The sequence below is a fragment of the Gorilla gorilla genome, chromosome 5 (genome assembly GCF_029281585.2).
Source record: "Gorilla gorilla gorilla isolate KB3781 chromosome 5, NHGRI_mGorGor1-v2.1_pri, whole genome shotgun sequence".
In the NCBI taxonomy this organism is placed as follows: domain Eukaryota; kingdom Metazoa; phylum Chordata; class Mammalia; order Primates; family Hominidae; genus Gorilla; species Gorilla gorilla.
In genome coordinates, this window is record NC_073229.2 from 23,760,606 (window position 1) to 23,787,834 (window position 27,229).

Consider the following 27,229-nt stretch of genomic DNA (forward strand, 5'->3'; position numbering starts at 1 on the left):
CATAAGACCATAACAGGTGTTCATTATGCTAGGTCTCCATGCTGGCTATCCACTGATTCACCATAATGGTTCATAAGATTATTTATGAGAAAATATCTACAGAGATTTTATAGTTTCTGGAAGCTGGTTTTTGAACTAATATGCAACTTGATCCTTCAGTGAATATAGTTAATAAAATGTGGAAAGAGAGAGGTGAAGAAAACTGTGACATTAACACCTGTTAGAGTCATTTTCTTTAGAGGATAAATGTTTGTTGTTTTCCTATCCAGGGTGGGTTGTCTACTGCGGAGGAAGGATGGTTTCTCAAGAAGTTGTGATTAGTACTGTGTTATATTGAAAATTAAAAGCATTCACTTCTGCACAGATGCAAATATAATCAGTTTAACTTTATTTTAAGCTTCTATTACATTGTAATTAATAATAATATACTAAGTTAAGCCAGTTTAACTGTCTAGCAAAATGCATTTCATTTTAAAATTGGATATTGGGAGACTTGGCAAATGCTGTGAGATTACTTAGTAAAGTTAAGTATGATGTATGTATAGAGGGGACCAGCTCACCCTCATAGGTTAGTGCTGAAGGCTCAGGAACAGTCTCAAAGGCTTAGAAATGTGGTTATATAGACCAGAGCATTCCATTCTGATTTTGCCCCCAGTATACTTATCACTGTTCATTTTTTGCTAAGAATCACAGTCTACTGACCTAAATCACACCCTAGACATATCAGAGGGAAATTCTGACCATAAATCAGCCTTGCAAATACATAGCAGGCAGCCTTGTCTGTAGTAGCCTTGGAACATAATACAAATGATGTCAGCATCCTCTGTGGTTGGGTCAGAACTAGCACTGGCTATTTGCAAGGCTGAGTCCATATTACCCTTCAGCACCTGAGTGCCAAGCTGAGGTCTCAACGTGGGTGATATGAAGGACAAGAGAGAATCAGTGGCTGCAGTCCTTCTATATATCTGGTCACTAGATCCGCCAGCTTCTTCAACTTGTTGGGCTTATTATATCTCTGAAAGGGGACCTGAACGTGCATCATTCTGCAAAGGAGATGATTCCTGAGAGATGGGTGAAATATAATCACTAACTAAAGAGATAAATTCCTCACTTTACTTCCTAGTATTGCATCCCAGAAAGGGCTAAAGTAAGGGATATTGGCTCCTGCTGATCAGGCCACAGTGTGACACATTCTATAAAATGCATCACAAAACTACATTATTCAGTAGACTTGAGTGTTGCACCTGCTTTCTTATCTCCTTGTAGGTGATTAAGTTTCCTACAAATGCAATTTGTTAATATGGGGCCACCTCTTCTAACAAGGTAAATCTAAAATTTGGCAGGCATTTGCTTGGCCGCAGGTGCAAAATGAAAGATCTTTTTCTGGCTTTGCCAAAAATAAAAATTATGTTGTGCTCCAGTCCTGGGAAAAATATTCTGACATGGAGGGTAGAACCTGACCCCGAGAAAGGGGACTGGAATTCTAGAGCCCAAATCATGTGCTATTATTCCCAAAAGGCTGAGTGGGGAATCTGAAGTCTTGTTTTAAATGAGGCCAGGTATTGAGCAAATCTCCCTGGTAAGAGAGCCCACTGATATTTGGAGATGTGGCCATTTGTGATGATAAATGATGACTGTTACTCTTATGAGCTATGAGAGCTTAATTAGAGCTTAATTAAAGCTGATGCTTAGCACTCTTTGGAAGGTGGAGAGATTAAAAACTAACTTTCTTGCCGAATAGCCTGGGTTTTGAAAAGTATGTTTTTGAAATATGTGGGATCTCCACTCTGGGGCCCTCTGCAGTCCTGTCTGGGTCTTCACACCTAAGCCAAAGCAAGAGCTATTTTTGCGTTAGAATTTCCTTAGCCAAGACTACAAGAGGCCAAATGCCAGGGTTCATCTCAGCCTCCTGTGCATTCACATGGAAGGTCGTCTTTGAATCTGCACGTCCAGCTCGCCATACACATGTCTCAGGGAGTCACTGCTCATGCTGGCTATCAGCTTCCGATGCCCAGAGACCCAGGGCCGGCACACTTCTTCCCATTGCACGGTGGAGTTGGGCCGGATTTCACTGAAAGGATGGAAAAGAGAGGAGAGGTTGGAAGATCCAGCTTTCCACTTTGATCAGGAAGCAATGAAAACTCTTGCCTAAGTCACTTGCCTTCTTTCTCTTGGTGCTTAGGACACTGAAGACTCTCACTGGCTAGTTCAGCAAGTTACACCCCAAATGAGGCCCCCACATAAAGCTCTGCAGAACCTGTCATTGAGTCTTATCGGGTCATGGTTCCTTCCACTGGGATGCATCCGCCGGCCTCCCAGTGGCCATCAGGAGCTGGGCTGAGTCCCATCCAACCATTAATCAACTGAACTCTAGCTTGTCCCCAAGCTCTCCATAGTAGCCTTATCTATGTGACTGATCTTCTGAGCCTCAGCTCAGTTTTTGCCACTAGTTTCCTCCTGGAATTAGAGTCCTATGTGAATCCCCCAGCTGCCTTTGCTGAGGCCCTGACACTCGAATTAGCTTTTGCCAACTCCCTTGGGATAGACCTTGTTCCCAGGCTCAGCATCTGGAATATAGCCCTGCCTGCTGCCATTTGACTTTGAGAATCTTCATGTTCTATAATTCAAATTCCTATTTCAACCACGAAATTGGGCCCCTCCATCTATGCAACTTTCTGCTACCATTTGTTGCCAATGCCCTAATGTATGCGGCTAATGACATAGCCTTTCCTGGTTCTAGTGTTCTCCTCTTCCTCCCAGCCTTTGCCCTGAAGTCTTCCTGAGTGTCATGAACAAGCCCACGTCAGTGCAGACTGAGACTAATCAGGGTTGGTGAGATTTAGTGTTCTCTGGGGTGCTTCACATGTAGCCTCCCCTATAAACCTTGGGAGATTATATTCAGGTTTTATATGTATGACAGTTCTTTGAGGCAGATACTATTCAGTAGATTTTATGATCAAGAAAAATGGAAGGTAACCAGTGAAGTCCCTTTTTCAAGATCATATAATTGGTAAATGGGCAGAGATGAAATTTGAACCTGGGTTTTTCTGAGTCCCATATTCATACTCTTTCTGCTCCTCTTCATTGCACTTCATAAAAGTGTACACCATATGTTCTATAAGAAAAGGCTTTTTCTAAGGTATTTGCACACACATATTTATAGCAGCACAATGTGCAATTGCAAAAATATGGAACCAGCCCAAATGCCCATCAATCAGTGAATAAAGAAATTGTGGTATGCATATACCATGGAATACTACTCAGCCATAAAAAGGAATGAAACAATGGAATTCACAGTGACCTGGATGAAACTGGAGACCAGTATTCTAAGTGAAGTAACTCAGGAATGGAAAACCAAACATCCTATGTTCTCACTCATAAGCTGGAGCTAAGCTATGAGGATGCAAAGGCATAACAATGAACAATGATGCAATGGTCTTTGGGGACTCGGGAAAGGTGGGAGGGATAAAAGACTACAAATTGGGTACAGTATATACTGCTTAGGTGATGGGTGACCAAATGTCTCAGAAACCACCACCAAAGAACTTATTCATGTAACCAAACACCATCTGTTCCCCAAAAACCTATAGAAATAAAAAAAGAAAAGAAGAAAAGGCTTTTTCTGACCATTGTGCTTACTTTTTCATAGGTTTTATTTCTCAAGCAGGAAAGATACTTTTTGACTTAGTAATAAGAGTGTCCTGCAAGTGTTCATGGAGGATTCATTGAACTCTTTGCAAAATAATTTAGGAAAGTTTCTCCTGCCTGTATGCAGAGAGAAAATTCTCAGTCCTCAATTCACAGTGCTCAATTCAATACCAGTATAAGTTTGGGATATTTATTTCTCAACAGCTGTGCTATTGTTACCTGCATCCATTCATTCTCTCTCCTCTGGTTCCCCCAAGTGATCAATCAGAAGCACTTTGTGAAACAGTGGCCCTGGTTAAGGACCTGACCTGAGACCATGGACTGTAGATAACCTCCTCAAATAGAAGCTAAGTATTTAGCCCCCTCTTATCATTTTCTCTTACTCATAAAACCATCCGGCATAATGATGTATACATATGAAAAAACTCATACATGAAAATACTCATACATGAAGATACGTATGCGTGCTATTTTACATACAGATAAATTCGTAACAGAGAAAAAAGTATTTTGGTAAGTGGAGCAATGTTGGAGTAATCCTATTTTCTGGGGACGGATGTTGTGACAAATGATTCTCAGTAACGTGCTGAGCCATCAGGAGATACCGGCCATTTATCATCTTGAATGCATGCAGGCAAATGAGATTATTATTACAATAAACTGCAACTGCCCATGGTTTGTCCTCTGTGCGTCTAGCCCTTAGCTTCTGTCCTATCTGAGAAACTTAAAGTTTAAGCCCAAATCACAAAGTGGGGGAGTTTTTCTCTTGAAATAACATATTGAACTGGATCATTTTCTAAAGAGCAAAATAAATCTGGAAGATAAATTATTTGATGCTCTGGAAGCATCAAGTGCAGAAAGTTAAGAGTCTGTGGCGGTGGAACCTCTGCACATCTGAGACAGGCCGGAGGCAGTGGGGGAAGAGCAGGAAGATAAACCATTTCAGAGTAGAGTTGGCTCACAGCAAGTGAGGGGTGAGACACAGCACCGCCTTCTTTGTTCCTGGCTCCAATTCCCTGTTTACCAGCTCCTCACCTTCCAGGCCCTCTGCTTTGGGTTCAGTAACCCCTGCCTTCTAGACACCACATCTGGCAGGGTGTGGGTGAATGAGTGGGGGTGGTGATTCCCCAACTGTTTAAGAGCTGTATTCTAGAAAGAAATATGGTCTTCCAAAGGATTTTGGTTTTGTGGAATTGCACTTTCTAGGCATCCAAGTTGTTACATGGATCTGGTGCTCCTAGATCAGATCTTGGCAACATAGGGCACAGTGGAGTGTTTCTAATTATCTGACCATATGGAAGTGGGCATGGACTGGCTCAGGTCTTGGTTGTGAAGGTGTGTGCTGGAGTGAGGAGTAAACAGAGAAAGTGGCGCTTGCTCCAAGTTATAAGCCCATCTTAGATAACAAATGTTTTCTATGTCATGATTTTTAGCCCAAGTTTTGACTGTCTCTGAGAAATAAAGCTTCTCTTGTTTGGGAGATATTCCACCCTGAAGCTGGGTTTCTGTAACTATGCAGCCATAAAAAAGAATAAAATCCTGCCATTTGTAACAACATGAATTAGACTTGGAGGAAGGGCATCATGGTAAGTGAAATAAACCAGACATGGAAAGACAAATACTACATGATTTCACTCACATGTAGACACTAAAAAAAAAAATTATTATACCATAGAAGCAAAGAGTAGAACAGTGGTTACCAGAGACTGAGGAGGAGAACATGAAGGGGAAGATGGGAAGAGGTTGGCCAATGAGAACAAAGTGACAATTAAATAGGAGGAATAAGTTCTGGTGTTCTATTGCATGATAAGGTAACTACGATTAACAGTAGGTATTGTATATTACAAAAGAGCTAGAAGACAGGCTTTTGAATGTTCTCACCACAAAGAAATGATAAATGCATGGGGTGATGGATACACTAACTACTCCGATTTGATCATTATACAACATATATATGTATCGAAACGTCAAATTGCCCCACATAAATATGTACAATTACAATGTGTCAGTAAAAAAAACTTAAAAAGAGAGATTGAGGACTGTTATGGACTAAATGTTTGTGGTCCTCACACATTCATTTGTTGAAACCTAAACTCCAGTGTGATACCATTTAGCGATGGAGCTTTGGGGGGGTAACTAAATTAGAATAGGTCATGTGGGTGGGGCTCATGATGGGATTAGTGCCCTTCGAAGAAGAGGTGCCAGAGAACTTGCCCTCCCTCTCTCTGCCCCATGTGAGGACACAGTGAAAAGACAGCCATCTGCAAGCTGGGAAGAGAGCCCTCATCAGGAACCGAATTGGTCGGCACCTTGTCCTCAGACTTCCCAGACTCCAGAAGTGTGAGATATAAATGTTTGTGTATAAGCCACCCAGTCTATGGCATTTCTGTTACAGCAGCTCAAACTGACTAAGAGCAGCTAGCTCTCTGTCTATCTACTTGTCTGCCTAGACTTACGTGTTGCAGTAACTACTAATAGTACCTTAAGCCAGTGTGTGGGCAGGACATCTGTGTCCAAGAAGGGACTGGCCTTATCCATCCTTTCTCCCGATTCACTCCACTTTGCTCTACTCCAATGTCAGACATTAACAATAAACAAACCATCTGGAGATTTAACCTATTTTGAGCCTGAGGCCTCCCAAATAGTGGGTCATTGCACTGTGTAATAATTCACTGTGTAATAATTCATCTTTTGTCTAAGACACACAGTGTCTTTTTTCATGTGTTGGCCTTGACCAAGGTGGAATTCTAGGGGGATAGCCAAGGTGTAAAGATAGAGAAGGTTCCAGTACACTCAGATGAAGCTTGTGGGTTTACTGTCTGGGAAGGAAAAAATTGGATACAGCAGGGGGCTGTATGGAAGAGGAAACGTGTTTCACTTTGCCTGAACGATTCCTGCATCTGATTTGAGTGGGAAGGTGCGAGAATGGGTGAGTGAGACTGTCGTTTCTGATGAAAGCAGGGGTATGGCTGCTGACCTCTCTGTGTAGCTGGGGTTGATTACTAATTTACTTATTTTTTTTTTTCCTGTAACTTTCCTATTAGCACAGGAAGGTTGCTATGTTTTGTGCTTGCGTTGTTTCAAAAGCACTAAGATTATTTTCTCTGTTGTTTATTGCATCTGCAATAAGGCATCTCTTAAATGATGAGATGCAGAAGCTATGAGCATTGTAATTTGAAAGAAATGCGGAGAGCCCTTTATGGGCAATAAAGTTGCCCCAGAGGGTATAAGTGAGGCCTTGCATTTATCTCACAGATTCCAGAGTGGGGTCGCTTCCATAAAGGGTGTCGGGAAAATTCTTAACATATCTGGTCATGAGGCAGTTTCCAAAGTCCTCTACCTCCCTTTCTATGCCTTAGAAGGTCACTCCACAGGAAATGTGCTAGATTGATTGATGCTGACAAGGACTTATTTGTGGTAGAAATGAAAGTAATAAACCTCAAAGATTGGGATCCATTCTGGGTGTCACACTTTAAGAGGAGTAGTGACAAATTGGAATGTGTGGGAGAGAGAGACAGAGAGCTGAAACCACGTTAGAGGAGAGAGAAATAAAGTCAGGACAGATATTTGTCCCCAGGTAGAAAAGATTCAAGGAAGATGAGACAGCTGTTTGCAAACATTTGCAAACCGTCAGATGGAAGAGAGATGGGCCTTACTTTCTGTCAGTCTAGATGGCAGAATTAGGATCATTGGCAGGATCAAATGTTAGAAAAACATGTTTCCTTACTGTTAGAGCTACCTGACCATGGAATGGGTTATCTTGTTGGGTCACACTCTTTGTTAGTAGAAGTCACAGAAACTGAGACCTGTCAAGCACAATTTGAAGGGGGCTGTGTGTGGAAGAGGCTGAGTTTCATTCATATCAGTACAGAACCTGGGGTTGTCTTTGGTCCCCTGAATGGGGAACCATCTAGAGCTCTTTAGGCTCAACTAAAAAAAAACCTGAATCCAACAGTTGTAGACACTGATTGGGATGGTAAAATCTGTGAGGTGAGGCTGGAGACAAAGCACCCATGAAAAGGAGGCATCTCTCAGCATATCTGACACGTGGTAGGAGCTCAATAAAGATGAGAAGAGTCCATACATGAGTAGGTAGTACAGCAAAGTGGTTAAAACTCGGGTTCTGGAATTCACCAGCCTGAGTCTGAATCTTGGCTCTGTTTTCATAAACTGTGTAACTAGTCAACCTCTCAAAGCCTCAAATTCCTCAGCTACAGAAGGGAGATAATAGCAGTATCTACATCGTAGGGTGTCTTGAAGGATTAAATGATGAAAGTGCTGGTCAAACCAACCCTAGTTTTACTCCACACCCTACAGAAATGGTCAGCAAGGAGGAGGCAGCTTCCAAGACATTTTCATTGGGGAGCAGATCTATGTTTGGAAAAGACACACACAGAGAAAGCTTCCCACAGCCCTGCACTGCCTGCCCAGTCTCCCCAACCCAAGGTTTACCGGAACATCTTCTTCATTGGTCTTGTTATTCCAGGACCATCCAGGTGTATCCAGACATTTCGCAGGGTTTCTTTTAAAGGATTGGTAAACTCAACTGTCACAGTCATGTCAGAACCAACTACCTGAGTGCCACGGACCTAAGAGAGAGAATGCAGGTCATTAGCAGCAAATAAAACCTCGTTCTGCCCTCTTGTTGCCTTAACCATCATCACTGTTACTAGAGTTTTATGACACAGTTATTTTTTTGGCAATGGAACCAGTGTGATGAGGATAGCTGATTGCTTTGACTGGAGGATACCTATTGAGAAAGAGATGGAAATTTACTAATTAGAATCACACTCTTTTCCTCATTATAAAACCAGCCTAATTAGAGCTCAGGTCAATAGCGGTGGCCACTGACTGCTCTTTGACAGCTGGAGGGGGAAGTTCATTTGGTGTGGCAACACGTTTCCACGGTGAGGGCGGCCAAGTGAACTTTGCTTCTGGATAGGCATCAAGTTTCCTGCTGGGACAAAGGGGATTCCTGAGTTTAAGAGGTAGAAAATGCTTCAGGGCACATGTACCTTCTTAGTTTTAGACACATTGGCAAGAAATATGCCAAGGATGGAGTCCTTACTGCTGAACATGAAGAAGAGGAACCTGGATACTAAAATAAGGAAAGGAGATTTTTCTTCTACAGCCACAGTACTAGAGTCCAGGAAAATAAAAGGTTATTTGTTGGTGAGTGTATCTATTATGACTCTCAGAAGTATCAGGTATTTGGAAGAACACCACAGGAGACAGCCAGAGCTCAGTGCCAGGTTCAACGCTTATTAACAGTGGGGACTCAGGTGATTTAGGCTTTCTGAGACTCAGTTTTCTTGTCTTTAAAATGGGCTGACACTTTTATGGGGTGATCTATGTAGAATGCTCTTATTATTACTATACCTTAAGCTGTGTTTACTGTATGCCACACAGTTTAGAACCATATGCTTTTCCAACATAAACGCAATGTGCTGCAAAATGCCAGGTGGCTATAAGACTTGTTTGTTTGTTTAGGAGCTATGTATACCAAATGAATGGATCTGTATAAGCTCTAAGTAACTTGGGAATAAGATAAGAATAATAGTTCTTCCCTTGCAAGAAAGGTTTGGAATGAAAAATGCTCATAAAACGGCAAACATATTGCAAGGCACATGGCAAAGGCCCAATGCATTACAGTTGATGTTTTTTAGGGTAGCAATGCTCTGGGTAGTTTGTGTTATTCGCCTTATATTTCAGCCCACTTTTAACTCCAATACTTAGTACTTCAATACCAATGTCCAGTAAATATTTATTAAATTAAGTCAATGGCTCAAAAATGGAATTTACTGGATGTCTGGATCTTCCATATGACAACACAGCCATTACTATACCATGTTTCTTTAGCCACTATATAATATGGGAGAAAATATATGGAAATGAGCCTTTTTTAAGAATGGACATAAAGAGGAAGGACACTGCCCAGAGAAGAGGACCCTTGCTTACTTATGCTACAGTCAAGAATAAAATCTTCCTGATCTGATCATTACACACTGTATGCATGAATTGAAAAATCACATGTACCCCATAAATATGTACAATTATTATATATCGATTAAAAGAAGAATACACTCTTATGGCTTTACTCATCAAGCCATGCTTTGTGACTAAATTTATGGCTATGGGATTTCTTAAGTCTATAAGAAAAATGAAAATTTCAGCCAACTCCCTAACTTTGTTACCTTTAAATCCTCATCTCCTGGAGGGCAATGGTGGAGAGCTGGGTTCAGGGGAACTAGGAGAGGGGCAGACAATGGTCATGGTAGCAACAACAGCAGGTGCACCTAGACAGCATGGATCGTGTGCCAGGCAGGGAGTCCAGCACTTTAACCAGCAATCCTCAGTCTGGTAATGGGTGGATCCTGTAATTCATTTATTTGAGGCACCCCTGTTGATTACAAAGAACCAGCCCCAGCTGACAACCATAATTCACATATATTCTCACATAAGCCTCAAACACAAAGGCTATATTTGTATCAGCTCGATCAGACTATAATAATAGTTATTCCCTTAAGAAGAAGGAGGTTTTCTAGGGCAGGATCATTGGTGCCAGGCATTTCATTTTATAAAAGAGAAAACTGTGGTTCAGGAAAATAGGTAACTTGAATGAGGATTTGAAGCTGCTAAATGACCAAGGTGGGATTGAAGTTAAAGTCTGTCTAACTGGAGATCTTGAACTCTAAGATAGAGTGCTACTTTGAGGTCAGAGGAGCTGGAAAAGCCAACAACTCAGCAATAACAAGAAAACCAAAACTGTTTCGTACTGAGGTCCAAAAAAAAAAAAAGGCAGTCAGAAAGTAAGGGAGATTTTCAAACCGGTGGGAGCAACATTGGATTTGAAGCCACACTGACAAGACTGAGAATGAATAAGGCCTAATGGGGAGGAGACTGGTTAAATAACAGGCAAACTAGAACATGAACCAGAAGTTACTTTTATGGCTGGCTGGCACATGGGGTGTGGAGAGAGAAGGCTTGTTTGAAGGCTGTGGCAAAAACAGTAATCATGATCTAGATCAGGGCTTCTCAGCATCAACACTACTGACATATCGGGCTGGATGCATCTTTGTTGCAGAGCTGTCCCGTGCAATGTACGATGTTAAGCAACATCCCTGATGTCTACCCAATGCATGCCAGGAGCAGCCCTGCACCCCAGCCATCACAACCAAAAGTGTCTCCAGCAATTGTCAAATATTCCTTAGGAAGCAAAATTGCCCTCCAGTTGGAAACCACGGGTATAGACAAAACATGTGGAAGACAGACTGAATTTTTCACTCTCTTCCCAGAGGCCCTGCCTCAATCAATTTAGATATTGAAGGTGTAGCAATACATCAGAATACTTTACATGGTGTCCCTGATTTCATTCTCAAGTGTGTCCAATATATTTTTTCCTGCATTAAGAAACATTTAAAAAACATCTTTGGATTTAAAAAAATACAAAATAAAGATAGCATTTACAAAAGCTCTCTAAACTGAAGAAGATGGAGCTGCCACAGAGACATTATTGGCAAAAGTGTTTGCTATGATCACTTTATTCTTTCTGGAAAAAATATTTTGGAGCCATCTGTCTTCTCCATGGTATGCTATATAAGGATGGGCATAAGCCCCTTCAAAAGTAAATCTGATAGTGGCTACTGACCTTTCCTCTACACAGACATACACAGTGACAAATACAAGATATATACAATATAGGCATGTATTTTTAGGGGATGCACTATAGACCTATGAAGTCCATACATGGTTTTCTAGGGGCGCATGAACCCTAGATTAAGAACCCTTTCCATACCAGTAGACTGGCTCTACATGAAGCCTCCTACGCTGTAGAAAGTGAAATATACCCTTCCAGGTCACTGATGACAGTGAGAAGGAATGCTTAGTATTTGAGAAACTGGCCCATGCAATTGGGCCATCATAGATAGGCTTCAGATATGAATATGATCAGGAGATTAAATCTTCTCAGGTAATTTCATATGTCATGCCTAATCAGTTTGCTTCCAGTATTGTCTCTGTAATTAGATGCTGGCATGGGTGTATCAATTCTGCCCAGATTTCCCTGATGCTGGAGTGGGGAGCAGGGAGAAGGATGGGGAGGGGTGAGAGGAGAAGCCCTTCTCTGGTTGTAGTGTGTTTCTTTTGCAATTAACAAAGACCAGTGTCCCTTTTCTGACACTTGTCTCCTGCACCGAGAATGTAAACTTCCTGTCCCTGACTACTGATGATAATGAACCTTAGACACTCAAACCAAACGAAATGTAAAAACCTACCCAATGCTCGACATCACTGTGTTCTGCTTGGGAAATGTAACTGGAGGTGTCTCCCTCTCCTTCTTTTGAGGAAAATGCTGCCGACACATAGTGTTTTCATGTTATGTGTTGATTTCAGTGATGCACCATGCTATGGTACCTACAAAATGCTGAGAACAATGACTATTTGGGGAGAAAATATCTGTTTGCATCACATTATTTTAGGAATCTGCAAAGCTCCCTTTTCCTTATTGCTGAAAGCATAATTCCATATCTGCATAGTCATATTTTCATTTCATTTTCGCAGTCATATTTCTCATTTTCTTGCTCTCATAAAACCTTAAATAAAGGGAGCCTTCAGGCAATTTAGAGAAGGTTAGTTCAAGAAGAAACTTTTATGTGTATTTGCTTTAGAGAAGAGTATTCATTACTTGGGCCAGAGAAAAGAATAAAGCATATGTCTTACTTGGTGACGTCAAATGCTTTTGCATATAGTTGATGGCCTTAAGTTTTTCTCAATATTCTATTTAAAATATCTCTGTTTTAAAAAAATCAACCTGTAATATGATGCTTTTTCAAGTTACATATCACTTACTGATATTGACATTCCTGTCCTTTATACTAATTCATGATAATGAGCTGCTACTCTGATTCTTTGGTAAACAGGAAAGTTACTAACACACACATACTCTCTTTCTCTTATATAAACTTTTTGGAAAGAAATTACTTTTTTAGAAATCACAAGATATCTTCCACTAAGCATATGCTTTAAAAATACATAACCGTATTCAAAATTGAAACTGAAATGAAGGAAAAAGTTTGAGAAAGAGTAACAATAGATGAGGTTGGCAATTTGAAATACATGATTTATTAGCACACCTAACAGCTCTTATTTCAAGTACTTTCAATCACGTATTGCACATATTTCTGGAAACTGTATTTTTCCCTCCCCCTTGGCCTGTGATCACTTTTGATAATGGGCAATTTCTTGTTTGTAAACTCTGCTCATCACCACAGGCACTGCCCCTGCTTTTAGCTGACACTTAGATGAGCACTTACTGACCAATGCTAATGGTTCTAGGGTGGTTAGGAAATGTTCTCAGTCTATATTTTTCCTATATAGTAGCCACTAGCCACCTGGGGCTATTTATAATTAAATTAATTAAAATTAAGTGAAATGTAAAAAATTCAGTTCCTCAGTTGCACTAGCCACCTTTCAAGGACTCAAAAGCCTCATATGGCTGGTGGCTACTGCATTGGATGGAGCAGATTTAAAATGTTCCCATTACCCTAGAAAGTTCTATCAACTCACTTAATCCTCCCAACACTAAGAGGTAAATATTAGGAGTCTTCATTTTATAGATGAGGAAACTGAGGCACAGAGGAGTTAAGTAACTTGCTCAAGTTCACACCATTAGTAAGTAGGGTAGGAGAGATTCAAATGTAGACAGTCTGGGGCCATAGCCGTTGCTCAGCAACACATGATCCTGACTCTGATTAATGACAACAATAATAACAAGTAACTTACATTTATTTAGTTAGTGTTTACTTAGTAATGCAGGCATTCTGTTCATCATTTTACTTACACTACCTTATTTAATCTTCTCTACAGCCCTATGGTCTTGGGGGTAGACATGATTATTAATCCCATTCTGTTTATGTGAAATTGAAATTTAGAAGATAAATAAAAAGCCTACAGAGTTAGGAATCTGGCAGAAGTTGGATATAAATCCAGGTCTTTCTGACTCTAAAACATTCATCTTCAAAACTACATATACTGTGATCCCTGACAGAATAGAGGTAAAAATAGAAACTTTTTTTTTTTGCTGGAATAGCTTCTTTATTTTCTGAAATCCAGCAAAGAATCATTTGCAGCATCACCTTTTAAGTTATCGCTAAACCATCAGTTGAGGACGAGGATTATAAGTTGACCCTGAACTAAATTAGAAAACATCTATAACTCACCTCTCTCTTTTTGACTTTATAGAGAAGGAATTAGATTTCTATGCCAGAGTAAAATGTGACAAGGTAGCCTTGGGGCCTTGATATATATTACTTGATGATAATAGGAGTCACTATCTAGGATTTTCTATTTTAAAAATGACAGAGATGCCACTTTTAAAAAGAGAATCAGTAGCCCAAACATACTGGGATTACAGGACTGGAATGTGAGATTGGTTATTCTCATGTGTGTCTCTTTTTAAGATTCAAAAAAATAGCAAACATGAAATGCACAGAGCAAATTATGTTTTAGGTACCGCAGTTACCAGTGACTCCTCATTTTCATTCTAAAATGTGCACTGTTCTGTAGCTGTCCTGAAGACAGATGGAAATGAACACCTTCGATGAGGAGGGCTCACTCATAGACATAGTCTAGGATCATCTATCCTGGCTAAGGGCACCCACGGTTTGGTCCCACGGCCACAATCCTCTGTGAAAGCAGCCACGAGGGGATGGAGAGTCAGCTATGGGAGCACGGCTGAAGGTGTCCCCTCCTAGGGTCCCCTGGGGTAAGCAGGCTTTCCTTGCTCAGAGTCCCTCACGACTCATAGGTAGATACCTCTGATTTACTCCACAAATAACCTGAAACAGTGTCACGGACATAACTGAGGTGACTGGGATGCACACAGTGGTGCTATTCCAGGCCAAGCTGAAGGGAGAGCAAGCTGGATGCAGGGGCTGAAGACCGGGGCTGCCACTTTGAGTTTTTAGACAAGTCGCTTGACTTCTCTGGGCCTCAGCTTCTTATGCAGTTAGTGGGGTGACTCAATGTAATATCATACAACAGAGCATCTGACACATACTAGCATTAATGAAATATGAGGTTTAAAGGGAGAACATGTTGCCAGGGTGACCCTGAGAACCTCCTCACCTATAGGGTCTTCTATGGAGAATGACGTGGATTCGGTTTCTCAGGGGTTAGAGAAGAGAGCCACAAAGGGGAGAGGTGAAGAAGCCCACCTCCTGGTTCCCATCCCCAGCCTCCCCACGAAGGGTGTGGGTGTGGGCAGGGGTGAATCTTGGTGACGAGAGTGCGATGGAGCCACAGAGAGCACAGGAGGCTGGAGAGAGAACGTGCTCTGTTGTGGACATGGAGGGGAAAATGGTCAGGGTTCAGCAATAATTAGAACACATAGTCTTTGTTCCTGTTTTCCACCTTAATGAAAAGTTTGTGATATTTACAGAACTAAATGAAACTATAGTTAAGTCTCACAGTGTAGCCAGTCACTGTCATGTACTTTGTTTGGGGCACTCATTATATCTCAAGTGGTTTCCCCTTTTTTTCTTTCTTTTTTTTTTTTTGAGATGGAGTCTCACTCTGTCGCCCAGGCTGGAGTGCAGTGGTGTGATCTCAGCTCACTGCAAGCTCTGCCTCCCAGGTTCACGCCATTCTCCTGCCTCAGCCTCCCGAGTAGCAGGGACTACAGGTGCCCCCCACTATGCCTGGCTAATTTTTTGTACTTTTAGTAGAGACGGGGTTTCACTGTGTTGGCCAGGATGGTCTCGATCTCCTGACCTCGTGATCCACCCACCTCGGCCTCCCAAAGTGCTGGGATTACAGGCTTGAGCCACCGCGCCCGGTGGTTTCCCCAATTTTAATGTGTCCTCTGGGATAAAGTTGTATGAATGGGACGTGGGAGGAGTGAGATCAGCAGCCACCACAGCCACCCACCCTTCTTTGATCCATCCCGGTGGGTTTCCGGGGTGTGAGCCGTAGGAGACTGAAGAGGATTCTACTGTTAACCTCGGTAAAAATTGTGGGCATCTCATGAAAAGCTCCAGTTAGAACACAACATTAGGATGGTTGTTAAGAAAAAACAAGCTAGTGTCCCAAGTTGGAAGAGATCTGGACATGGGGCTGGAGCCAGGATGCAACTGTGCAGAGTGGAAAAGGGAACCCCCTTTTTTGGGGGGATGTGGCTCCATGCCAGGCTGCAGGGCTTGATGGTTGGCGAGTGGGCTGGACTGGGTCCCCTCACTGTCTCCTTCCCACCCGCAGATGGGCACAATCTGCACAGGGGTAAGTGCTGGCCTGGAGGGAAGCCGCCCAGAGGAAGGTCCCTGCCTCCTCTCTGGGGTCAACAGTGATACTTCCCATGGGTCTTGTGTTATCTATACAATTCCCCACCAATCAGTGCTGGTCATGCAGATATTCTGCTTGTTGAAGTCGATTTCTGTGGGTTAAGCCTCTTTCACAGGCCCCGTGTACACTGTCCTTGCAAGAGGAGCACCCCAGGCTCTGGGTAAGTGCTGGTTAGCTCAGGTTAAAACAGAGCAACTGCACTCCTGGAGCTGTTCCAGGTGGGCCAGTGCTGAAAGAAAGTGGCGCAACCTTTCCCCATTTCAGAAAAATGCAACAAAAATGTTCTCACTGGTGGCCAGGCGCGGTGGCTCACGCCTGTAATCCCAGCACTTTGGGAGGCCAAGGTGGGTGGATCACCTGAGGTCAGGAGTTCGAGACCAGCCTGGCCAACGTGGTGAAACCCTGTCTCTACTAAAAATGCAAAAATTATCTGGGCATGGTGGTGGGCGCCTGTAATCCCAGCTACTCGGGAGACTGAGGTACGAGAATTGCTTGAACCCAGGAGACGAAGGTTGCAGTGAGCCGAGATCACACCACTGCACTCTAGCCTGGGCGACAGAGTGAGACTCCATCTAAAACAAAAAAGGAAAGAAAGAAAGAAAATGTTCTCATTGTTGAATTTTTCTCTGATAATGTTTTGTTTTTGTTTTGTTTTGTTTTGTTTTTTGAGTCTTGCTCTGTCACCCAGGCTGGAGTGCAGTGGCGGGATCTCGGCTCACTGCAGCTTCTGCTTCCTGGATTCAAGTGATTCTCCTGCCTCAACTTCCTGAGTAGCTGGGGTTACAGGCACGCACCACCACAGCCTGGCTAATTTTTTATTTTTAGTAGAAACAGGGTTTCACCATGTTGGTCAGGTTTGTCCCAAACTCCTGACCTCAAGTGATCCACCCACCTTGGCCTTCCAAAGTGCTGGGATTACAGGTGTGAGCCACTGCACCTGGCCTCTCTGATAATGGTTTTGAAAGCTCTAGGCATTTGCTACAGTTTATTTACAGAGTGGGCACCAAATAACTATATGAAGAATGGATGAATGCAAGAGTGACTAAATAAAGAGATAAATAAAAACTAGAAAGTCTTTCAGCTAATGGACAAAATAAATACAGAGCAAATGCTTACTTTTAAAAACTCTCGGAAACAGTCAATTGTCCTCATTTTAAAAGCTTTTTTTTTTGAAAAATTTGGAGACATCTGTTTGCTTATGCTTGTAACTTTAAAAATCACACACATAAAAAATGGTTGTTTTCTCCTAGCAAAATTGTTCCTAGTTCACATGAGAAAATTAGTTCTATCGGTGCTTCCTGACATCCTGCAAAGGCTGCAGGACTTTTCCCACATGATAATACCACACAAGTGCTGGCTCCTGAGCTGCTTTAGAATGGCAGGTACTGAGTAGAGATCATTGGAGGAACATGTGAGTGTCTCCTCTCTCCCCCAGGCCTTACCCCAGGATCTCCAAGGTGGGCCTCCCTGCATGAGGAAGGCCCCATTCCACAGGGAATGCTGCATACACTCAACACCTGGTGACCAGAGATTCAAGAGATTCCATGCCACTAGGTAAGGGCCACACTCAGGCCACTGGCCCACTTCAGGCCAGTGGCCCACATGCTGCCCTAAGCAACCCCCATGCATTGATGGACTACGGAGGAGAAAGAACATTTACCAACAGCTACTAGGTCCGGACGTGGGCCATGCATTCTCACAAACATTGCTACAGATGTGAATCCCCCCAATGCAGTGTTTTATATGTGACTGTACTTAATAGAAGGAGCAGTATAATCATAATGTGTTCACTTTGCAAAGGGGATACTGAAGTTCAGATAGAGAGGATGTGTGTATGTGTGTGTGTGTGAGAGACAGAGAACAAGCAACACATGGGAAGGCAGAGAAAAATTCTATGTCTGATTGTAATGAAATTTTCTTTTCTCATCAAAATATTTTGATAGCATGGGGAAAGAGACGTGTGCTCATTAAAGTTTAATGACTGTCTCTCTCTGCCTGTTTCCATGTGAGGATCACACACTCTGACTCACATATGGTGGGTGCTGGGAATGGTTGACTGGGAGCACTATTGAGCCCAGGCCCCATCTTTATCACCACAGGGACCAGTGAAATCCACGACTGGGTCCACTGGGATGCACAAACAGGAAGCCACTGGCCTGCTTTGGTTGACAGTGACTTGGATTCAGACATGTGAGCCCAGTATTGTTCCAGATTGGCCTAGATTTGATCTAAAGGGGAATCGGGTAAGAACAGCTGGAAACTAGCTTTTAGGAAACTCCAGTTCCAAGGCTGAGTTGGGTACTTCCTGGAGAAGACAATGCTTTGGGCAAAGGCTTTGAAGAGAAGGGAGGAAGAAAAAGGGGCTCTGACTTGTGGGAGAGCGGAGTTGACAATCATGTTACATTCCCACTCTAGAAACTCCCTTGAAGCCTCTTTGTTCAGAGAGTCGATGATAAAGCTCTCATCCAAAATTGTGGACTCCCCTCCACATAGCCTCAAGCTATCTTTTTCAGGTTACCCTTACTCATCCCTGCTCCCAGCCTCCACCCCAGCTAAGGCACGCTTCTCACTGCTCTACATACTGCCGTCCACCTCCCCTCTAGCCCTTGCTAACATTTTCTTCCTAGTATCTGAAGGGGTCTCTCCATCCATCTCTACTGGTTGAACGTTATCTGTTCATTGGGGACCATTCATCTTTCTACAGTCTTAATTCTTGATGTCCCACACCACTCAAGTGTGTGTGATCTCTCCTCCCTTGAATACAAAACTCTCTGCGAAGTCAATGACCACCTCTGCTTTTTGTGATAGTTCCATTGTAGCCCAGCAGCTGCCAGCACAGTCTTCCAGGTCAGGAAGACCTGGGCCAGAAGTGTCTCTCCTTCCCTCAACAGGCACGTGATCATGGGCCAGTTACTAATAAACAGCAATAATGGCAATAATAGCAGCAACCAACATATGTAGGTGTGCACTGTGACTCAGGCATCCATTGACTCATAAAAAACCACAAGGACCCCAGGAGGAGAGTTACCATTGCTTTTGACTTACAGATGAGAATGCAGAAGCCAACAGAGGTGAAATGATCTGTCCAGGTTTATACAGTTATGATGTTCAGAAAACAAGCTTTAAACTCAGATAATTTGGTTCCAGAGCCCATGTTCTGCCCACTGTGCTACAAGGCAGTGCCTTCTCTGGTCCTCTCAGTTTTCTAATCAGTAAAATAGGGGTTATAGTAACGTCCTCCTTGTAGGATGGTATAGAGGGTTAAATAAGATCATAGAAGAGAGGCATTTAATAATGTAGTGCTTAATAAATCATAGCTGCTGTCATCATAATCACCAGGGGCTGGTCCCAACCCTTATTTTGACTGAGCTGAGCAGGAAGGGCTGTGGTCTCCTCTCTGTCTCTCACATAATTTCACCCTGTGCCTGGCACATTTGCCCACAGCAACCTTGAGGCTCTGTCAGTTGTGTGTCCATCCAGGCTCAAAGAGTTTGAAAAAGGGTGTGAGCGTTTTCTTAGAATTTAGACAAACATATCCTATATAATTCTGGACCTCTGAGCCATTGTGGTTTCGTACTTTTACTGCATTTAGCTCCCTTTCCAAGTCCTCATTTTTAAAAAACCTTTTATTTTAAGTTCAGGGGTACATGTGCAGGTTTGTTATATAGGTAAACTCATGTCATGAGGGTTGTACAGATTATTTTGTCACAAAGATATTAAACCTAGTAGCCATTAGTTATTTTTCCTGATCCTCTCCCTCCTCCCACGCCCCACCCTGCACCCTCCAATAGGACCCTGTGTGTGTTGTTTCCCTCTATATATCCACATGTTCCCATCTTTTAGCTCCCACTTATAAGTGAGAACGTGCGGTATTCGGTTTTCTCTTCCTGTGTTAGTTTGCTAAGATAATGGTCTCTGGCTCCATTTGTGTTCCTGCGAAGGACATGACCTCATCCTTTTTCACAGCTATGGCTGCACTGTGTCCAGTCTACCATTGATGGGCATTTAGGTTGATTCCATGTGTGTGCTATTGTGAATAGTGCTGCAATAAACATATATGCGCATGTATCTTTATGATAGAATGATTTATATTCCTTTGGGTATCTACGCAGTAATGGGATTGCTGGGTCAAATGGTAGTTCTGTATTTAGCTCTTTCAGGAATGGCCACACTGTTTTCCACAATGATTGAACTAGTTTACACTCCCACCAACCGTATATAAGTGTTCCTTTTTCTCCACAACCCCACGAGTACCTGTTATTTTTTGACTTTTTAATTATAGCTATTCTGACTGGTATGAGATGGTATCTCATGGTGGCTTTGATTTGCATTTCTCTGATGATTGGTGATGTTGCCAATATCCAGCATCTGTAAGGAACTTGAACATGTTTACAGGAAAAAAAACAAACAACCCCATTAAAAAGTGGGCAAGGGACATGAACATAGATATGGCCAACAAGCATATGAAAAAAAAACCCGTGGAGGCTATAATTCTTAAGAAACTAATGCAGGAACAGAAAACATAATACCACATGTTCTCACTTATAAGTGGGAGCTAAATGAGGAGAACTTATGAACACACAGAAGGAAACGACAGACACTAGGGTCTACTGGAGTGGGGAGGATGGGAGGATGGAGAGGAGCAGAAAAGATAACTACTGGGTACCGGGCTTAGTACCTGGGTGATGTAACAATATGTACAACAAACCCCTGTGACACGTGTTTATCTACATAACAAACCTTCATATGTACCCTCAAACCTAAAATAAAAATAGAAAGAAAGGAAAGGAAGGAAGGAAGGAGAAAAAAACCTCTTAATTGAGTTTTGTTTTATACAATTTATCTGACCCCTCTCCCTAGGCCTCCTTTGGAATATTTCAACTTGAAGTTTTCTTATTACTCTCCTCTCCCCGTTTTTCTCTTCTCCTCCCCATTCTCGCTCCTTTTTCCCTCTTGTCCCTTCCTCTTCTCTTCTGTTCTCTCCTCTCCCCTCCTGTGCCTTCCTCTTTTCTTTCCTCTTTTTCTCCTGTCCATCTTCCCCTCCCCTCCCCTCCCTCCATCCTTTTCTCCTCTGTTCTCTCCTCTCCCCTCTGTTCTTCTCTCCTCTCCCTCTCTTCCCCTCCCTCCTTCCCTCCCCTGCTGTGACTCTGCATTTCACCTCTCCAGGAGGCTAGGCAGGTCCCCAGTCCACAGGCCGGAGCTTCTGCACTCAGGGCCTCTCACAGCTCCGTGACTCCTGGGTGGTCCTTAGGGTGTGAGTGCTTTACCCAGGAGCACTTCTACTCCATTTGGATTTAGGTTATCCTTGGAGTTAGTTGGGCTAATGGTTAAAGGACAGTTTATGGGATGATGCCCCATTCCACCTTTTTGAACAAACTTGGCATGGACAGAAGCCAGAATCTCCATCTCTCTCGTGCTCTCTTCCCTATCAAATGTCCCTACCTCTAAATAAGTTTCCTCCAGGAACAGCATCTCTGGTTCCTTTGTGGAAGGAAACACAAAACAAAATAACTCTCCATTTAAAGCACTCTCTACATGCCCAGGTCTGCTAACTTGTGGGATAAGGTATTCTGATTGTGCCCTGGGGAATTAAACTGCTCTTTAAGTAAACCCAGAAGATAACTAACAAATAATCCTGCAAATTAATAGTGCCTAAAAGATGAAAGTTATCAGTTTCCTTCATACATCCGGTTTATTATCAGTGGTGCAATTAAATTCTATTTTCTGCTGTGGTTTGAGCACTTCACAGCTTGGGAAGGCTCTCTCCTGAGACCTTCACAGGGACAGGCCGTCACTTCATAATTAGGTACGCACACAGGCCTTGCTGCTGGTAGGGAAGGTTCAGGGTTGAGCTCATAAATGAAACCTGCTCAATAGCCCAGAAGGGTAGCAAAAGCTGCTTCCACCAAGCAGCTGGGACAGGCCTGCAGCAGGGGGTCCCACATGTCTATAGGAAGAGCCAGCTGTGAAGAACAGCTTCGGGGTTAGGGCATCCTGCACCTTACGCTATTAACTTCACGTTCTCATGGATGATGGTACCTCTGCAGCAACCCTAATCCCCACCTCTCCATTTTGCATTTGTTTCTCCCTTTGCCTGCCAACCCTGCACAGCCTCGTTTTCATTCTTTCTTTTCAGGCGTCCTGTGCAGACAACGCCATGGTGGGCCTGTGGGCCATGACAGAGGCGAAGGAAACAAAGAGACATGACAATGTAGGCCTTTGTAGAAAAGAAGGGCCTGGTGTTCTGCTCCCTGATGGGCATTACATGCCTGTGAGTTTGGGTGGGCCTTGCCTTGGGGTGGCTCACTGTGTCAATCACACAGGACCAGACCACAAGAACAGTTGAAGGAGCTGGTTCCCAGCCCTGCTTTTGCAGCCAGCCTGCTGGGGTTGGAAGCCCAGCTCCGCCATTTGCTGGCTGTATGGCCTTGGAGGAGTTATAGAACCTCTCTGTGCTTCAGTTTTCTCATCTGTAAAGCGATGCCAGTACTCTTTACCTTGTGGGGTTGTTGGTGGTTGAAAATGCAACCATGTAAAGTGCTTTAAGAACAGCGTCTGGAGCCCAGTAGTTACCCAAGGAACACTGCCATTCTGAATGCTGCACAGCAGTCATTGGCTTTCCAAATGACTCACAGCAAAGGATTCATGAGAAGCAAGGACTACCCTCACCCTGCCCACCTCTAGGACCATTAAAATGTGATCAACTTTATAAAGCTTTGATTTATCTACCACTTTAGAGCAATGTAGTTTAGCAGGGTCTGTGCTAATTGCTCTTAATCACTTTGAGAAGATTGTTCTCCAGAGACTAGGGAAGGGCTCTAATACCTGGATAAGGGCTGCATGAGATGTCACTCCTCAGGGTCGGTGCCAGAGGCCTGGGTTCCTGCTTCCAGGGCAGGAAGGTGTCTCATGGATGCAACCACAGATGCCCCCAGAAGCTACAGCTGTGGGCCTGAGAAGTAGGAGCACACAGGCTCCCACATTTATCTCCCACTCTCATCCACCCTCGGCCTTCCTCTGCCAAGTCTCTTGAGCCATTTGGGTAGAGATTTCTGGTGATCACTGGAGAGGCATCATGAAAACTACTGGTCAAACGGGCAAAACAAACCTATGGTGATAAAAGTCAGAAAAGTTACTATCTTGGTGATAGTCCAGGGGGTTATTGGCTGTAAAAGGCACGAGAGAACCTTCTAGGGGTGTTGGAAATCCTCCATTTCTTCATCTGGCTTGTGGTTGCAAGGCACACACACATACAAAATCATCAAGCTGTATATTTTGATCTGTGCAATCTACTATCCACAATTATACCTCCATAAACAATATTACTGTCCAAAATGTTGCAGGCAGTTTATCTACTTCTTATAGCATGCCTGACCCACTTAATTCTGGAGACACTGAAAGTTCTAAGTATCTGTGGCCATTACACATCTTTATCTTCCTCCACAAGTGTGTTTATACCCACAGGTTATATTTATATCTGCAGCCACATCTATATATTTAAATCTGGAGAGGAGAGGAAAGTGTTATATGTATGTGTCTATATATAGGGCAGTTTACTTCTTTCAAAGAACAAGAGGATCCTAGCACTGGTATTTTTTTTTTCTTTTGAGCAGGACATTCATTCACACACACACACACACACATACAAGCACACATATGCACACATGAACACTAAGTCTGCGTGCCTTTGTCTCTGTTCCAGGATGAGATGCTAAGACTGACCTTGATGATGATCTCAGGGATGGTTAGCACGGTGGACTTTTGCTTGGCCAGAACATCCCTGGTCTCATTGATGCGAGCTGTGACAAAGAAGTGCAGGGACGCTTGTTCCAGCAACTGACCCATGTACTCGCTGGCTTGGATCAGCACCGCCTCTTTCTTGACTGGTAGGAGAAAACACACACAGGCCTGGCATCAAGACTTGAGACAGGGTCTGCTTTACTTTTCTTCAAGTTTCCCTACCCCTCCCACATGAGCCTGGAAGCCACCAGGAACACAGCAAAGGTAAGGGACAAGTGGAACAAAGAGTCAATTGGGGATAAGCTGTCCTGCTTCTTAGGTAAAGAATGTGCTGGAAATTTAATATTCATTGAAGTCTCACTGGAGAAAATGTGTCAAACCTTCCAAACAGTTCTTTTGCTGTTGTAAAAGAAATGCCATGGAAAAGATGTGATTTTCATGGCAAAGAAGGACCAATGGGTTTTAATGGTGGCTTTGATTTGGGCCGGGATCATCCCAAAATGGAACATGTGGGGTGCTGAAGTCCAAGGCCCCCATTCCACATAGGATCCCCTTGTCAAATAAGAAGTGTCTCACCTAGGCCATGGGCCATGCTCAGACTAAATTGTCAACTACCTACACATTTTCTCTGTAGCATTCCACATTTTCTCTCCAATCTGATATGATTTTTCTATTTAAGAGAAGGAAGCTGTTGAAACCAGTTTCTACCAAAGGCATTCAACTATCTCCAAACCTCTGTTTGTGACTTAGAAGACCTCTGTGCCAAACAATTGTTTTCTCAATGGAAACCAGTCACTGATGTCAGATTTCTAGGTCCTGGGGACAAGCCAATGAGAATGGCATTTGGAAGATGGAGAGTGGTCCTGGCTCCCCTCCAATTACCATCTGGGCTGAGGATGGTGAGTTCTACCTTGTGGCTCTGGCTCACTTTCTCTCTAACTCCCATTTCCCACTGTCCAGGATTCTAGAGAGCAATGGGCAGTTTTTCTGTAGGCTGAGCCCAGGTGTGCACCCACGGCTACCTGGTCGGAGCCAGATGCCTGTATGTGCCGACAGCTGGCAGACTCCGCAGGTGAATGGGTGACTCATTCCTCCATCCCCAGCCACAGAGAACAGACTCCATGAACCTTCACAGAACTGAATGTCTTTACTGCTTTCCTTCTCAGTTTCTGGCTTTTGCCAAAGACTTCCCCTTCCTGTGGAAGTTATTGAAGGAAACAGCTTCATGGCCAACAGTTTGAGCACAGAGGGTAATTCATTTTAGCCTGCTGTACTGAACAGCAGTTTTGCAGCAGGGTGGAGTGCCAGTGGATGGGCATGCACCAGAGCAGAGGGCAGGGCCCCTGACTCCCCACTGGCTCGAAGGTGTGGGTGCATTGAGCCATGCTCATCATCTGTGGAGGAGCTCTCACACCTGTGATGGATCTGCAGCAGCTTGCTCTGGACCTTGAAGAACAAGAGGCTGGGAAGGCCTCTGTCTTGGGCAGCACTTCTATTTGGAAGTCTCTTTACAGATGCGTAAGTGCTGTGCCTTGCTTCCAGGACTTCTGATTGAAGAGTTCTCAGTCATGGCTCTATATCACAATTACCTGGGGACCCTTAAAGACCTACCAAGCTGGCTCTCATTCCAGGCCAATTAAATCAGAGCCTTGGAGGACCTAGACATCTGTATTTTTAACAGCTCTGCAGCTGACTCTGATGTGCAGCCAGGGTTGAGAAGGGCCACTCCAACAACCAGGGGCATCCCTGTAGAATCAGCCCTGCAGACAGCCTGGGTTCCAGTGGAAGGGATGGCTTTCCTGTCTAGGTCTTTGCTGTTCCTCCTGTGGTCTGCACACCAGCAGCACCATCATCACCTGGGAGCTTGTTACAGATGCAGATTCTCTGACTTCTTCCTGCACCAGTGAAGTCAGGATCTGCATTTGAATAAGACCCCAGACAATGCCTGTTGAAGTGTGAGATACTCTGAGAGACAGGAGGTTCTAACAGCAGAAGGGGTAAGTTAGGGCAGAGTTAGGGTGGACTGAGAACTACCTGGGTTTTAAATTGAAAGGCCTGCATCCTGAGAACCCCATCAATCCCTGGAAAACTAGAAAGGTTGGTCATCCTAGACTAGTAGTTGTCAATAGGAGGCAATGTTATCCCCAGGGGACATTTGGCAATGTCTGGAGAACTTTTTGATTGTCACAACTGGGGTGGAGGGTGGGTTACTACTGGAATCTGGTGGATAGGGGCCAAAAATGCAGCTAAACATCCTACAATGCACAGGATAGTCCCACAACAAAGTATCCAGCCCATAATGTCAATGGTGCTGAAACCAAGAAACCCCACATAGGGCAGGTGGATTATTAGAATGTATTGGCCTATTTTGGGCAAGCGCTAAAGAGCTAGCTTTGCTGGCTTGATTCCTGGGGCAGAGCTATTCCATTTAGAGCTGACTCTTTAAAGCTATGACCTTGCCTTGACCTTGGCCCCCAGGTCCTGCCTTTTGGAATGACCCGCTCGTATTGCTGTCTTTGGACATAAGCCTGGACCCTGCTTCTTCCATGGCTCCCCTTGCAATTAATTGTTTAGATGAGTGAGGTTCTGGCCCTCTATTGGTTACAGCCTCAGATGAGCACAAATGGTCAGTTTATCGTGTCTCTAGATAGAATGGATGAAGTGGCAATGTGGAAGGCCTCGAAGAAGATGCCTTTTGCCTCTAGCTGTTTCCAGTAATAACAATAATAAAATGACTTCCTCTGACTATTTCTAGAGGACTATGTTTGACCACTGGATTTCTTTTGGCTAATGGGATATGATTTCTTTACAGAGGCTCTTGCTACCTTTATAATCTCAGTATCAGGATCCCTTTCTTCTCTGAGGTAGAACACTCCCTAAATCATAGCACTAAAGAAACCAGGCTGTGCTTCAGAGCCCAAGAGAACAGTGCTTCTGAAATAGTATGTTATGTAAGTGCTGTGTTTTGCCACTGCACAAGAAATTGTTCTAGATAAAGTTTATTAAACGTGGCAAGAGAAGGAGGAATAGGTTTTCGCTCTATGAGCTGTAGGGCTGGGATGCTGCCAATATCATTTACGGTGTCTGGGGAAAGCCAAGGGAGACACAGACTGGAGCTGCCTCATCTCTTTTCCAAAAAGCAAAGAAAACTAAATATAGCCAAGTGGAAATGATAGCACCTTTGAAGGTACGGAGAGGTTTAAGTTATTCAGATCTCCCAAGCTGATTCCAGCACACACATTCCCTTTAATCATCGATCTGGAAAGTATGCCTCCCATTCTACTTGGAAAGCTTTCTTTGCAGCAGAGGCATCTAAGAATGCTTGATCAAGGCCTAAAGTTATGTGGCTTTTTGCAATACACTGCAATTTAATTTATATTTCAATATACAATTTATTGCTCACAGTTAATACCACCTGCCTGCAGGGCAAAGGAACAAAGAGTCTCCAGTTCCCTTCAAGTTATTCAGGACAACCTGGGGCTGGCCAAGTGAATGGGAGATGTGT

The 27,229-nt window shown here is 43.5% G+C and overlaps 1 protein-coding gene across 2 annotated transcripts in view; it reads right to left on the minus strand.

Moving 5' to 3' along the window:
* Positions 1–365: 365 nt before the first annotated feature.
* Positions 366–27,229, minus strand: part of F13A1 (coagulation factor XIII A chain) — a 176,464-nt gene continuing 149,600 nt past the window's right edge. For both annotated transcript variants that reach the window (XM_004043234.5, XM_063707306.1), the window contains 3 exons: positions 23,707–23,867; positions 8,101–8,237; positions 366–2,071 (listed from right to left, as the gene is read on the minus strand). In XM_004043234.5, the coding sequence (XP_004043282.4) occupies positions 1,918–2,071; positions 8,101–8,237; positions 23,707–23,867 (452 nt within the window). In that variant the 3' untranslated portion in view covers positions 366–1,917. The remainder of the gene's footprint in view (positions 2,072–8,100; positions 8,238–23,706; positions 23,868–27,229) is intronic.